At 34.6% G+C, this 13,020-nt stretch overlaps 2 protein-coding genes across 2 annotated transcripts in view; one reads left to right on the forward strand and one right to left on the reverse strand.

Moving 5' to 3' along the window:
- Nucleotides 1-1,083: 1,083 nt before the first annotated feature.
- On the reverse strand, nt 1,084-1,738 carry LOC123316018 (U6 snRNA-associated Sm-like protein LSm5). Its single transcript, XM_044901931.1, has 3 exons — nt 1,581-1,738; nt 1,304-1,500; nt 1,084-1,234 (listed from the first exon to the last, which is right to left on the reverse strand). Exons 1-3 carry the CDS (start codon nt 1,621-1,623, stop codon nt 1,205-1,207), a joined length of 270 nt encoding a protein of 89 aa, XP_044757866.1. The 5' UTR covers nt 1,624-1,738; the 3' UTR covers nt 1,084-1,204.
- Nucleotides 1,739-1,935: 197 nt separating this feature from the next.
- Nucleotides 1,936-13,020, forward strand: part of LOC123322580 (kalirin) — a 247,743-nt gene continuing 236,658 nt past the window's right edge. The window contains exons 1-2 of the mRNA XM_044910525.1: nt 1,936-2,192; nt 11,107-11,130. Of these exons, the coding sequence (XP_044766460.1) occupies nt 2,159-2,192; nt 11,107-11,130 (58 nt within the window). The 5' untranslated portion in view covers nt 1,936-2,158. The remainder of the gene's footprint in view (nt 2,193-11,106; nt 11,131-13,020) is intronic.

The raw sequence follows: 13,020 nt of genomic DNA on the forward strand, positions 1-13,020 counted from the left end.
CGTATAAAACTTCGCTTTTATTGATTCGCGCTTCTGAGTACTTTCCTGTGGTGGGATAATTCATCGAGTTATTTCTGACTCAGTGGAATTCGTTGAATTCTTACAGTAGTTCTTAGTAGAAAGCACTCTGAGCAACTTGGTTCGACTCGCGTGACGCTGTTGGTGTAATTTTTCAATGCAGAGACTATGGCGCGAACGTAGTGAAGAAAAGAGATTCAAAGTTTGGAGAGAAAAACTGCAAAAATTCATTTGCCTGCAATATAGAAAAAAAAATTTGCTTTGAAACGCCTACACATGACTCGTAATTTCCAATCTTTTTTTCAATGAGATTTAGAGCATTGCCGGTATTTTTCTCTTTAAAATCAGCGGTTCAAATTCTCAGTCTTGCATTACTACAGAAAACACTGAGGAAAACACCCTTGTCCAATGAATCAAGAGAAAATCCTAATGTACATATTGGTAGAGATCTTTTGAATTGTTTATTACTCTGACTGGGAGTGTTGAACTTTCTGGGCACGCCGGTTGAGGGTTAATGGCTTCAAGAAAAAATAAATAAATAAAAATTAGCAATTTTCTTGTACCAAACAAATTTGAAAAAAATAGAAGTTCATCTTTGATTGAAGTTATTTGAAATTACCGCCTTGATAACCTTCCTGCTGAGTTTGATGTATATTGTATTTGTTGGTTTTCATATCAATGGATGTATTACTGAATAAATTCCGATTTATTTTAACGTGTTCACTTTTCAGTTTTATATTTTCTCAAAATGAATTATGGAATCCCTTTATCACTGGAAGTTAGGTATTTGCACCCTTGCCATAGACAAACCTTGCATTTAAAATTCAATAGAGATGGAGTTTATGAAAGGCAATTACCAGTTATCCATCGTGTCTTGAGGGTAACACTTATTTCAAGACAACTATAATTGCTTCAGCAGTTCTAAAATCTCACAAACAGCAGAGAATGCTTTATTCATCCCCCAGTACATCCAATTTGGAACATAACGTTTAAGTTTCAAGAGAAATAACTAGATTAACTAGTCATCAACTATTTCAGTTGAACAACAGAATACACATTATCAAGTGTTTTGAAATAGGTAATTTATTTTTGTAGAAAATGCCAATTTGAAATCATATAACACTTATTCAATAAAGAAGTCTTACATCAAAAGTAAAAGAAATTATTTATTATTTGGTTCCATATTTCACTCAGGCATTTCTCCCCCTGGGACCAACTGAAAAAAGAATAAAGCAATAGTACGATCTACTGCTTTAGGGAAGTATGAATTTTGAGGGTTTCTTACCATGGTAATATTATTTCCGTTCAATAATATTTGGTCTAGTTTTGTAATTCTTCGCCCTTCAGGTGTTGACTCATATTCTGTTACATCTTCCAATAACATGTTGACAAAATCATCGAAACCAGCTAGTGTTCCTACCATTTCTTTATCATTTTTCATAATAATATGAATTCGTGAACCTATACATTTGTCTACGAGTTCTACAAAAAAAAATGTTTTCATTACTGAATATCAAGTAAAACATAATTGCAAATTCAGAATAATCCGTATATCAACCAACCTAAAGGTAGTAAAGTTGTGGAGGAAACTGGCATTGTAGACATTTTGAGTGCAATTGAATGGAAAAATGAGTCGCAAAAGTTTATTTGAGTTTCAATTTTCAAATTTACTTTGAAAATTTGTGAGGTTAGACAGCAAAACCACGGTGTTTACCAATCTGACAGAATTATTTCTGTGGTGCATTGCTTTCAACATAGAACCACTACTATGTTAGACAAGAAGAAGAAGGAAAAGTTAATCTCTGGTTTGTACCTCTTTGCTTTCAATGCCAATGAATAATAGGTCCGTTGACTTTTAGGTCAAACATAACATTTATTGGAACTACTGGGGTTGTCAAAATTTCAGGTTATGTTTATTTGCCATAACAAATACCGGTGACCTTTCTTGAATATGTTAAATTTTTGGGGAGATGAATGGAACTAGCGTGTCTTTACAACTATTTCATGATCAATTCGGTATTGGTGAATCTCGCAGAGTTTCCCGATTATTTCAAAAACTTGTATTGCCCCTAGGGAAGCCTTGCGCAGCTGCGTCAATCATCTTTGTTGTTATTCCTGTAATGTCACAATCCGATTTGTGATGAAAGCGAGTTGCTCCGTCGGAAGCAAATATGGTAGGCGTTTATTCTGGTAGTGATAGTTTGTGTGTTTTTTCTAATGTTTTAGCTTAATTTTTGTAAACCTGTGTCTAAAATCGCGACAATAATGTTTGTGTTTTGTAACTATCTGGATGTTTAGTCATCAAAATAACTGGTGAGCCATTTTGCAGTCCATATAGGCAATAATAGGCATGTATATGTAGGCCCGATTCCTACATCGCTCAAGAAAAAAGGAGCATTTTGATTTTCCTATCAACAATTTCCAGGAAATACACCTTTTCTTTCATTTTTTTCAATTCGATAGGTTAATGTTTATTCAACTCCCAAGAGCTTTCAACCGTCAGAATTTATAAATACATACAAATTTCTGGGAATTCTAGTGATTCAATCGATAAAAATTAAAGAGTGTTGAAAACTGTTTCTCATCGATTCAAGCTAGTACTTTTCATTACCGATTTGTTATTGAATGTGGATGATTAACTTAACATCAAGTACCAAACAAGAAAAATACAATGTATAATTTAATTTCCCAGCATTGTGTACAAGGGAGTACCAAAAAATTTTCGAAGGTTGGTGAGCGGAGGACCGAAATTTGCTCGCAAGGTGGGATCATGTGAATTTGAATTCTAAACAAAAAAAAAACTTTTTGAGATGAAGATTCTTTCAAGACATAAGACGATAAAACATGAAAAAATGCTTCAGTTTGGGCATTGATTTCTGAGTTCAGGAGAAAACTGTTAGTTTTTCAGTACATCGTAGGCGATGAAAAAAGGTCCGAAAAGTGAAAAAATAATGTTTCATGATAATAAATTGATATAGCATGTATATTGATTAAATTCGAAAAATCGTTTCTGTTAGATTGAAAGTTTGCTGGGATCGATAGTTGTATGTATAGATTTTGTATTTTTTCTGCATCCAGGAAGAAATCGCCAAAAAAAATCTGACGTAAGCACAATGTCGAATTCGATATAATGCACTTTACAAAAATTTCAAAAAATCATAACTGCCGAACTAAGAGTTTCCCGAGGAGTTTCCGCAGAATGAAACTAATATGATCAGATTCCTTATAAAGAATCTCGTAAAGAATTCTATCTATAAAAAAATAATCATTAAAATCTGAGGTGGAGCATAGATCGAAGTTTTACCTTGCTGAAAAACTCTGCATGAATTTTATAAGAATTTATTTCAAGCATTCTTCGAAAGTCTTAAATTGATTTATTCCTGACATCAATGAAAGGGGACAAATTTAGGCTATCTGACTTACCCATTTCAATCAAATGTAGGTATTTAAATTTAATTAAAAAAATTATAAAATACAATACACAAGATACAAAACGCTTGAACAGAGTTGAACACCTCGTGCCCATTCAGTAATTCAGAAAACCGACCTAATCTGTTTTTACAAACCAATTTTTTAAGGTTCGAACTTTTTATTATCTTCAAAATGTCAGATTAAGAAAACCCCTCCTGATTAGTGTCAGAATAATGGATCAACACATCTGCAACACCCAAATTAACCATCTGTATGAAAATCTGACACGCTCGAGTATGTACAAGTAACGATTTTTTTTTTACATTTTCAAAGGACCGCTGTGACCTTGCGTCACGTCCAAATTGTCAGTCCCTTGAAAAATAGCTTCCTTTGGGTCTAATTAACATATCCTCCAAAAATCTGACACGCTGGAATTTTTTTTTACCTTTTTCAACTCTTCCGTACGGTCAGTCCCACCGCGCAAACTGCCAGATAAGCATGAATTCATTATCAGAGACACGTAGGGCATATTATACAGTATCTTAATCTGACACGCTCGAGTATGTACACCTGACGAGTTTTTTTATAATACATCTTTGAGACCCTGCAGACCGAGCTGCAGACGCTTTCCCCACCGCTGAAAGTGCATACATCATAGAACCTTTTTTTCTTTTTATCATCTAATCTTCAAAATCCACGACGCTCGAGTAAATCCCGATTTAGCATCGTCGGCTCCCCAACTATCAGTGATACATCAAATTAAAGGTCATTCGATTAAACCCATTCAGCAGCGTTACTGAAAGTAAAATTGGTTATGCCGTTTTTTGCCAAATAATATCAAGTTACCGTATGCCTTTTCGCATTTGATATTTTTCTTTACTCAACAATTTTCTTTATCAAAAAAATTTCCTTGACTCAATTCGCTTGCTGATACACTGCGCAAAAAAATTAACGCACATTCTGAAAATCTCAATTTTAATGAAAGTTAACTTAACTTAACTTAAGTTGACTTTATAACTTATTTTTTATGTTTTCTCGGGAAGGTTTTGAACGAAACAAGACACATTGAATAGAAGAAAAATTGAGGATTTCACCGAATCTTATGTGAAAGAAGAGAAATGAACAATTTTCAAAATACTGAAATGCTGATAAGTGATTTAATACTTGGTATTTCCACCCCTTGCGTTAATTACAGCTCGGCAACGACGGTTCATACTCAAAATGAGTGATCTTAAAATGTTCTGATCTAATCCTTCCCAGATTTCTCCGAGTTGGATTCCTAAGTCATTAAGAGTAGCTGGATGATTTTCTGAACTTCTCAGTCTTCTATCGAGGTTGTCCCAAACCTGCTCAATCGGATTGAGATCTGGACTTAGTGCTGGCCATTCCATTCGAGAGACTTCAACCTCTTCAAGGTACTCCTGAACGATGCGCGCACGATGGGGTCTGGCATTATCGTCCATAAAAATGAAATGTTCACCAATGTATGGGGCAAATGGCACTACATGCTCTTCCAGAATGTTCCTTATATACTTATCAGCATTCATAGCTCCATTATCAACGACCACTAGGTCTGTGCGAGCAGTCAAAGATATTCCACCCCATACCATAATCGATCCTCCCCCAAAACCAGTAGTATTCAGGAAATTGCACTGAGCATATCTTTCATGTGGACGTCTGTATACAAGGGAACGTCAATCACAATGGTAGAGGCAGAATCTAGACTCATCTGTGAAGAGAACTCTTTCCCAATCGGCCTCTTCCCAATGGATATGCTCTCTCGCAAAATCCAAACGCACCCTTCGATGGGCTGGGGTAAGAGCTGGGCATCTTGCCGCGACACGAGTCCTTAAATCATAGTCTCTGAGGCGATTTCTTATTGTCTGAGTGCTAATTTGCACCTCATGAGTTTGATCAAGCTGAATTTGAACGAGGCGATCGGTTGCAAACCGTTGTCTCAACGAAGAAACTCTCAAGTAACGTTCTTGAATGGCAGTTGTTACCCGTGGTCTACCCTGTCCTGGTCTTCGGACATTCATACCTGTCTCCCTGAATCGCTGCAACATTCTGGACACACTTGTATGGGAAATTCCAAACCTTTTTGCAATTCTTGTATATGTCCACCCTTCTTCTCGCAAAACTACCGCTTTTTTTTTTTTTTTTTTTTGTTATCGTTTATTGCTTTTTTACAATCTACTTCACAGGGAGTATTAAGTAAAACAAATGAAAGTAATAGTCGTGGAAGTGAGGTGCCCACTGGCACCAGCACTTATTTATTGATGCTGTAGTAGGTCTTCAGGCCAGAATTTTTTTAGTCTTCGGTTGGGTGGTCCATTCCTGTACAGATTTTCGATATGGTCATTTGTGTGGCCCGTTATTCGGTTTTGGTAGTTGGTGGCAACTGTTTTGATTTCTTTGCTTATAAACGGTATTTGAAGGTCCTCATGTAGGGTTTTGTTGCTTACGTACCAAGGAGCATTTACCATAGAACGGAGAGTTTTTGACTGGAATCTTTGTATTATGTTGATTCTTGATGATTTCGCACAACCCCAAAGTTGCAGGCCATACGTCCAAATGGGTTTCAGCATTACTTTGTACAGTAATACCTTGTTGTTGACGGAAAGTTTAGATTTTCTCCCCAGTAGCCAGTACATCTGTCTGGATTTGATGTCTAGTTGTTTTCTCTTTGTTTGTATGTGCTTTTCCCAAGTGAGTCGTCGAAGTGCAAGCCAAGGAAAACTACCGCTTGGGCACATTCCTCTTGGGTCAAACTGCGTGTTTCGCTTTTCATAGCGATCGAGTGTAGAAAATCAAACGAAAGAAAAACTATTGATCACTAGAATTGATCGAGAACAACTGATTTTATGATGATTTTATGGAGCCAATACATTCAAAATCTGATAATATCATCTTTTTTATTCCTGCTGGGAAAAAACATCAGTATTGAAGAAAACCGTTGAAAGTGGATAACATATGCATGCATAATTCTGATGAAAATAATTATCATTGAGAACACCTTCAGTTGTAGAATAAATTTGAGATTTCCACAATGTGCGTTATTTTTTTTGCGCAGTGTATAATATATACTAAATACCGAGCTAAATACCTACTCGAGTGTGGAACAAGCCTTACAAGGTACTACATTCTGGCGATATTTAAAACTTTCTAAGTTGTTATTCTCCGAAATATAATTTCGCTACTGCAACCAATACTCGTCCAAAAGTTAGACAGGATTTCATTAATTAGGACACAAAGAGACAAACTTGGAAGCCAGAATTGCTGCAAGGAGATAGATTCACGTCAATAATCCAGCGCGCCATTGGAACAAGAGGACAGAGCGAAGCCAATGGGAATTAAAAGCTGCTTTATTAATAAATAATTCCGGTATGGCATGAATGCAATCTCGTGCCCTTTTAGAGAGACAAGCAGTTTTCAATGAAACCCACGACTGAATACTGATTATATTACTGGAGAGCATCGCTCGGGTAGTCGAAAAGGGTAGGGTTTCTATTTGATGAGAAGAATTTTGTACATACAGTCCCTGGCCATATTATTAGATGCATTGATTCGATGCAAAATATCAATATTGAATTATTAAATTGAATGTATATGTTACATATACTTCATCTGTAAATGGTTTTCACATAAAATATATCATATTCAATAAAAAATATTGATTTATTGATGATTAAACATGAAATTCTAATATTTTGCTGAGCCACCCTGTGTAGCTATGAGAGCTTCATACTATCAATGCAGAATTGTTCGGTTTGCTGCATTCGAGGATAATGATTTCATATGTGGATTATCGAAATAACGTCCGAACCTGCAGAATGCAAGACGTCCACTGGAAGACATAGTACTGATTCATACTTAAGTGCTAATACTACAGCATCAAAAATTAATGCCAAATAAAACAATTTAATGAGTGTCGTAGATAAAACTGACATTCTATGGAAATGAAATTCAAATATTCTGCTTTTTCCTCGGCAATACCAGTAAATATAAAAAAAATCCTCAGTGTGTCTAATAAACTGGCCAGGGACTGTAGTTCTCGCCGAGGTTCTCGCGAATCGAATGTATTCAGGCTGGTCCAGATCGTAACCAAGAAATTTTAACCACGTATTCTACATCAAAAATAAGCCCTAGTTTGTCATATAAACATATGTCGAGAAATGTTTCCTCTCCGAGATACGGGGTGTTAAAATTATAGAAAAAAAAATGTTTTTTATTAATAACTTTCACACTGCTTGAAATATTTTTATGAAATTTGAGACATAGGTTTTGAGCGTCAAGGAGCACTTTTTGCATTATATCATTTCTTTTCTATTCTACCAGTGGCGTCCGTACTGCAGCGAGACTGAATATTTTCAGATAAAAAAATGCCACTGGATTTTCCGACAATAAAAATTACTATTTAAATCCTTATTTAATTTGGAGCAAATTCGGTCTCTTGACTTTTTGCTGTACGGGGCACCGTTTCCGGTTAAAAAAATAAAACACATTCTCATGCATGAATAAATCGCCAAAATTTGATATGGTAGGTACATAATAATGATAAGACTATTTTTGTGAACGAAACGTGTAACTAAAAAGAAGCATTAACAACCACACTCAAAACGAACTTAAAGAAGATGTTCGAAGTATGAACCATTTTGCTGAACACATAATTCACATCGACGTCTAATAAATTTTGGCGATTTCTTCATGGATTAGAATGTGTTTTATTTTTTTAACCGGAAACGGTGCCTCGTACAGCAAAAAGTCAAGAGACCGAATTTGCTCCAAATTAAATTAGGTTATAAATAGTAATTTTCATTGTCGGAACAACCAGTGGCGTATCATTTTTTTATCTGAAAATATTCGGTCTCGCTGCAGTACGGACGGCACTAGTAGAATAGAAAAGAAATGATATTATGCAAAAAGTGCTCCTTGACGCACAAAACCTATGTCTCAAATTTCATAAAAATATTTGAAGCAGTGTGAAAGTTATCAATAAAAAACATTTTTTTTTCTATAATTTTAACACCCCACATCTCGGAGAGGAAACATTGCTCGACATATGTTTATATGACAAACTAGAGCTTATTTTTGATGTAGAATACGTGGTTAATATTTCTTGGTTATGATCTGGACCACCCTGTATACAGGGCGAGTCTTTGACTCGTACAAATATTTTAACACTGGAGTTTTGAGGTCAAAAGAAACACTTTTTTCCCTTACCATTTTTTAGATTCGGATCGGCTTGAAAGATACAGACTGCTGAAAAACCATAAAAAAATGTTTATTTTTAGTTCTATTTCACAAACTGTTTTATCCAATAAAATGAACTTCGGAATATAGTTTTTCATTTATTTGATTAATCTTTTTTATCACAAGATATCTCCCACGTCTGTCAGTTTTCTCATTATTGCCATTACGCACCATAAAAATACCAAAAATTCAAACGACCCAACTCTTGAAACTGAGTTGAACGCTTTTTAATGATTATTTGAACGTTTTGTAAAATAAAAGTATTCCTCCTATTTTCTCGTATAATGCGCCATTTTCATGTAATTTGATGTTAAAAAATTAAAAAGTATCTGTGAAATTTGAAATACATATTGGGTACTTTGGTCGAATACAACTCTGTTTAAAAGATCCACAGATGTATAAGTGTCACAGATTTAGCTAGTTATTTTGAAGGTAATTTTGTATTTCCAGGGGTTGCACAGGTCATTATGAAAACTTAAAATGCTTATATCTTTTTATCAGGGCCGAATCGGAAAAACTGGTATAGGAAAAAATATGTGAGTCAAAGACTCACCCTGTATATTCCATGACTGCAGAATGATCTTCGCTTACACCAAAAATGATGATTCAATGCATCATTCCTGTTGAATACTCTGATATCTGTGGGCAGTAATCCTGTGTCCACCGTGGGACACCCTGTATTCCTGTGTACCTACCTACAATTTCCTTAGCGCGTCTGTTCTCAATTTACCTCATCATGAATGGAACGAAAATAAATAGACCCAATTATTCAATACAATTATACAAATTCTTGCACGTTCACGAATAATAGAACTGCATCCACTGAGCAGTTAGTCATCAGTTTAATTTCGTCTCGAAAATAAACGTTTCAAATATGATAGAGGGACTCTTATATTGTCCCGCTCAATTTGAACTTATTAATGAAGATGTCCGCGAATGTTCCCAAGTTTCCAAGCGGGTATAGTATTAATTTTATAAATAACTCCGTGAAATAAGGTTATTTTGACTCTTGGATAACTTCAAGCACGTTCTTAGATTCAAAACAAGCGAGACGTGTTATACAGAGTGGGCGTAGGATGCGGATGGCAAAGAAAAGAAAACAGTACCCGAAGCTGTAGGTGGTAGTTCTGCAATGTGGCTGGTTGTTGTAGTCATGTGATCCTTCTCGTTCGACCTTCCTTGAACGGTCACCATCAATTTTTTTTTGGAATACTTGCGTACTTCTGGAAAAGCTCTTAGAAATTCTCCACAGTATTTTACTAATTTACTTTGTTATTATGAAATAATGAACTCCCTGTTATTTTGTCATGCCTGTTCGAGGCTTATATACAGGGCGTATATATAAATAGTTGCGAAAAGATTTAAGGGAAGATTCCTTCTTAAAAAATAGTATGGATATCATAAGAATATTTTTTGAGATCTCTTATAATTTTCTGCTAAAAATGACGTTTTTTGAGACAAAATAATCAATCAACATGTATCTAGCGTTAGTCCTATATATTATGAAATGGTTAAATTTAATGAATTCGAATTTCATTTTTTTTATGTATGTTGAGGTTAATTACAGATACAGGGTGTATGTAAACAAATGCGAGGAACTTAGGGAGATGTTTCCTCAATGAAAATAAGCAAGGGTAGTTTCTATAAATCTAAAAATCTACTTTCCAACATACAGCCTTTGCAAGGCGATGTTGACAGTTTTTATTTTTTTTACGGGTTCTAAAAAACGCTGAGTCATAAAAATATACATAATCTGAAGCACAATTTTTTTAGATCTCATAACTTCATTATTAGGAGTTGAAAATAACAACCCCTTTAATTTCCCTTCTAAAATTGTTTTCGGGGGATAGATTTTCGAAAATAAAATTCTCTCCTCCTCAATTATGAATGAAAAGTAATGTAATATGAAATGAAGATTCCTTTCTTCAAGCATTTTTCTACAACACAGTGAATACCTCGGTGATACCGAAGATATGAATTTTTTGCGTTACTTTTTGCTCTGTATAGAGGGCAATTATTTTATTATAGACTTTCGCTGGAGAAAAACAGTACTCCATCATTATTTTGAGTACAAATATTGTATGGAATGATGACAGGAAAGCCAATGATTACCAAAAGCGTTTATCCTGCAAAAAATGATTTTTTAGATTCTTGATGAAAAGCCATAATCAAACGAGAAATTGAATAACATGATTCTCAGGAGAATAAGTTATTTAACCACTACACAACCACCTTCTACTATACTATTAGCGCCTTTCTCCACCTGAAGATGCTATTAAAATAGCGAAACACGTGTAGTGGTTGAATAACTCATCCTTATGAAAGTCATGTTATTCTGTTTCTAGTCTATTTTAGGTTTATTGTGTTTTAATAACTTGGTACGATACCTTTTGGCCCGCTAATAACATGTTGCTTTTGTTACAGGACAATATATTTCGAGATTAAGTGGTGAGTGAAGAATCCTATTACACTGTATGAGAATCAAGACCCCAAGTTAGCAATGGCAAGAGAAGAATAAAAGATTCTTGATACGAAAGATTTCAATAGAATTTAAATATTAAATTTGTGTTTGATTTTTTTATTATTCAGTTGATGGAATCAATGTTGTCTTTGATTTGAAAAAATAGTGAAGAAGCTACGAATTGCACTTCTGTGAACAGTGTTGCTGTACATTCACTATTTATGTTAAAAGAATGCTCGACTGCAACGAAATTCTGAAAAATTCACATATTTCATGAGGTTGGAGCTGGTGTCACCTAGCGAGAATTGCAGTCACGATACATTTATTATGATTTCCGCAATGTTATCATTCGGGTGACAAAGACTTCGGGACTTTATTGCCTCTCATGAATGAATAACGTTCCATCTAAGGATATAGTTGTGGGACATTTCAGTACCTACATATACGACATTAACTTCGATTGAAGTTCTTTCATGAATAGGTTTGATATACTCCCAATCAATCATATATCCATATATTCTTCGAGAAGTTCACTTTGAAGATATTCCCTTTTTGGATCCTTAAGATATTCCATTTATTTGCTCAACGACCGAGTCTATAGGTGGTCGCTTCAAGAATTATTAATATAGAGACAGGTCTTGGAATGTCCAGATTGAACTCCATTTCTGATTACAAAAAAAAAATAATTCCTTTAGTTTCAACATAGAAATAACAATTTATAAAAACCAACGACACTCATTTGATTTTGATATGTCTAATTAATGAAAATTATTGTGTTTTTTTGCAACACGACATGTCAAAATTTGGAGAATTAGTTTTTTGGGGACTCGTGCTTTCAAAATTATCGTAGTTCAGAGGACCTCAAGAAATTGATGAGTAGATAGGCTCATTGTAATTGAGCCCAGGTTACCGTCACCCTTGACAAGAGGGGCTGATGTGATGTAGTTACCAAACAAAAACCTGACCTGGAAATTTATTTAACTGAAAAAATATTTAAATTCAGAATCAATCTATAAGCATTCAACTACAATAGATACAATAATTATTTTTCCAATTTGTTAGATTGAACCAAATAGTACAAACAAAAAGAATAGAATTCGAAATAACAGTTTATAAATTATTGTAGCATCGATAGTAGACAGATTAATTTTGAAAGAATCTGCAAGAACAATCACCGAATTGAAGAATGGCGTTTCTCAAGATACCATAGACATTTTTCACGATCCCGTCAGAGGGTGGAGGCTGTTTGCGCTACAACCTTTCGAAATCTGTGTCCAAATATTTTCATGGGCTTTCTCAGTTAGATTTGGCTAATCTACCCGTCAAAGTAGATTTGCGGGTCTACACTTACTCGTTTGGTTCTACAATTTCAAATAATTAACCTTTCAAATCGAGCAAAATAAATTATGATCTCCGTTTAGGTTTTGAAAGATCATTGAGTATTAATTGATAAGGGTTGAATACTCAAAGGAAACACGTAGATTTGAAAAAGGAACAGGGGGTCGAGTATCAATGCTTCAAGATTTTCGAGATCACTTAGTTATAAGTGATGAAAATTTGAATTTAATTTTTAGAACAACGATGTTTGCATTTGCCTATTTCCATATGCATTTACTTGAATCTATTGTTATCCATTTCTGCATATTCTACTTGAAATGATTCATATTTTCGTCATAAATTTGCAATATTAATGGCTTCTTGCAGACAAATGAACTCGTTGCCGAATATGGTACCACCGAAAAAAAATTTTAAGTTGAAAATTTCACACTATTTGACTCTTTGTGTTAAATTGATCGTTTTATTGATGTGATGGGTGAATTATTTCAGAATAAGTGCTAAAAGCAGAAAAGTAATCAACCTAAAATATCTGGTCCTAG

The sequence above is a fragment of the Coccinella septempunctata genome, chromosome 1 (genome assembly GCF_907165205.1).
Source record: "Coccinella septempunctata chromosome 1, icCocSept1.1, whole genome shotgun sequence".
NCBI lineage: Eukaryota > Metazoa > Arthropoda > Insecta > Coleoptera > Coccinellidae > Coccinella > Coccinella septempunctata.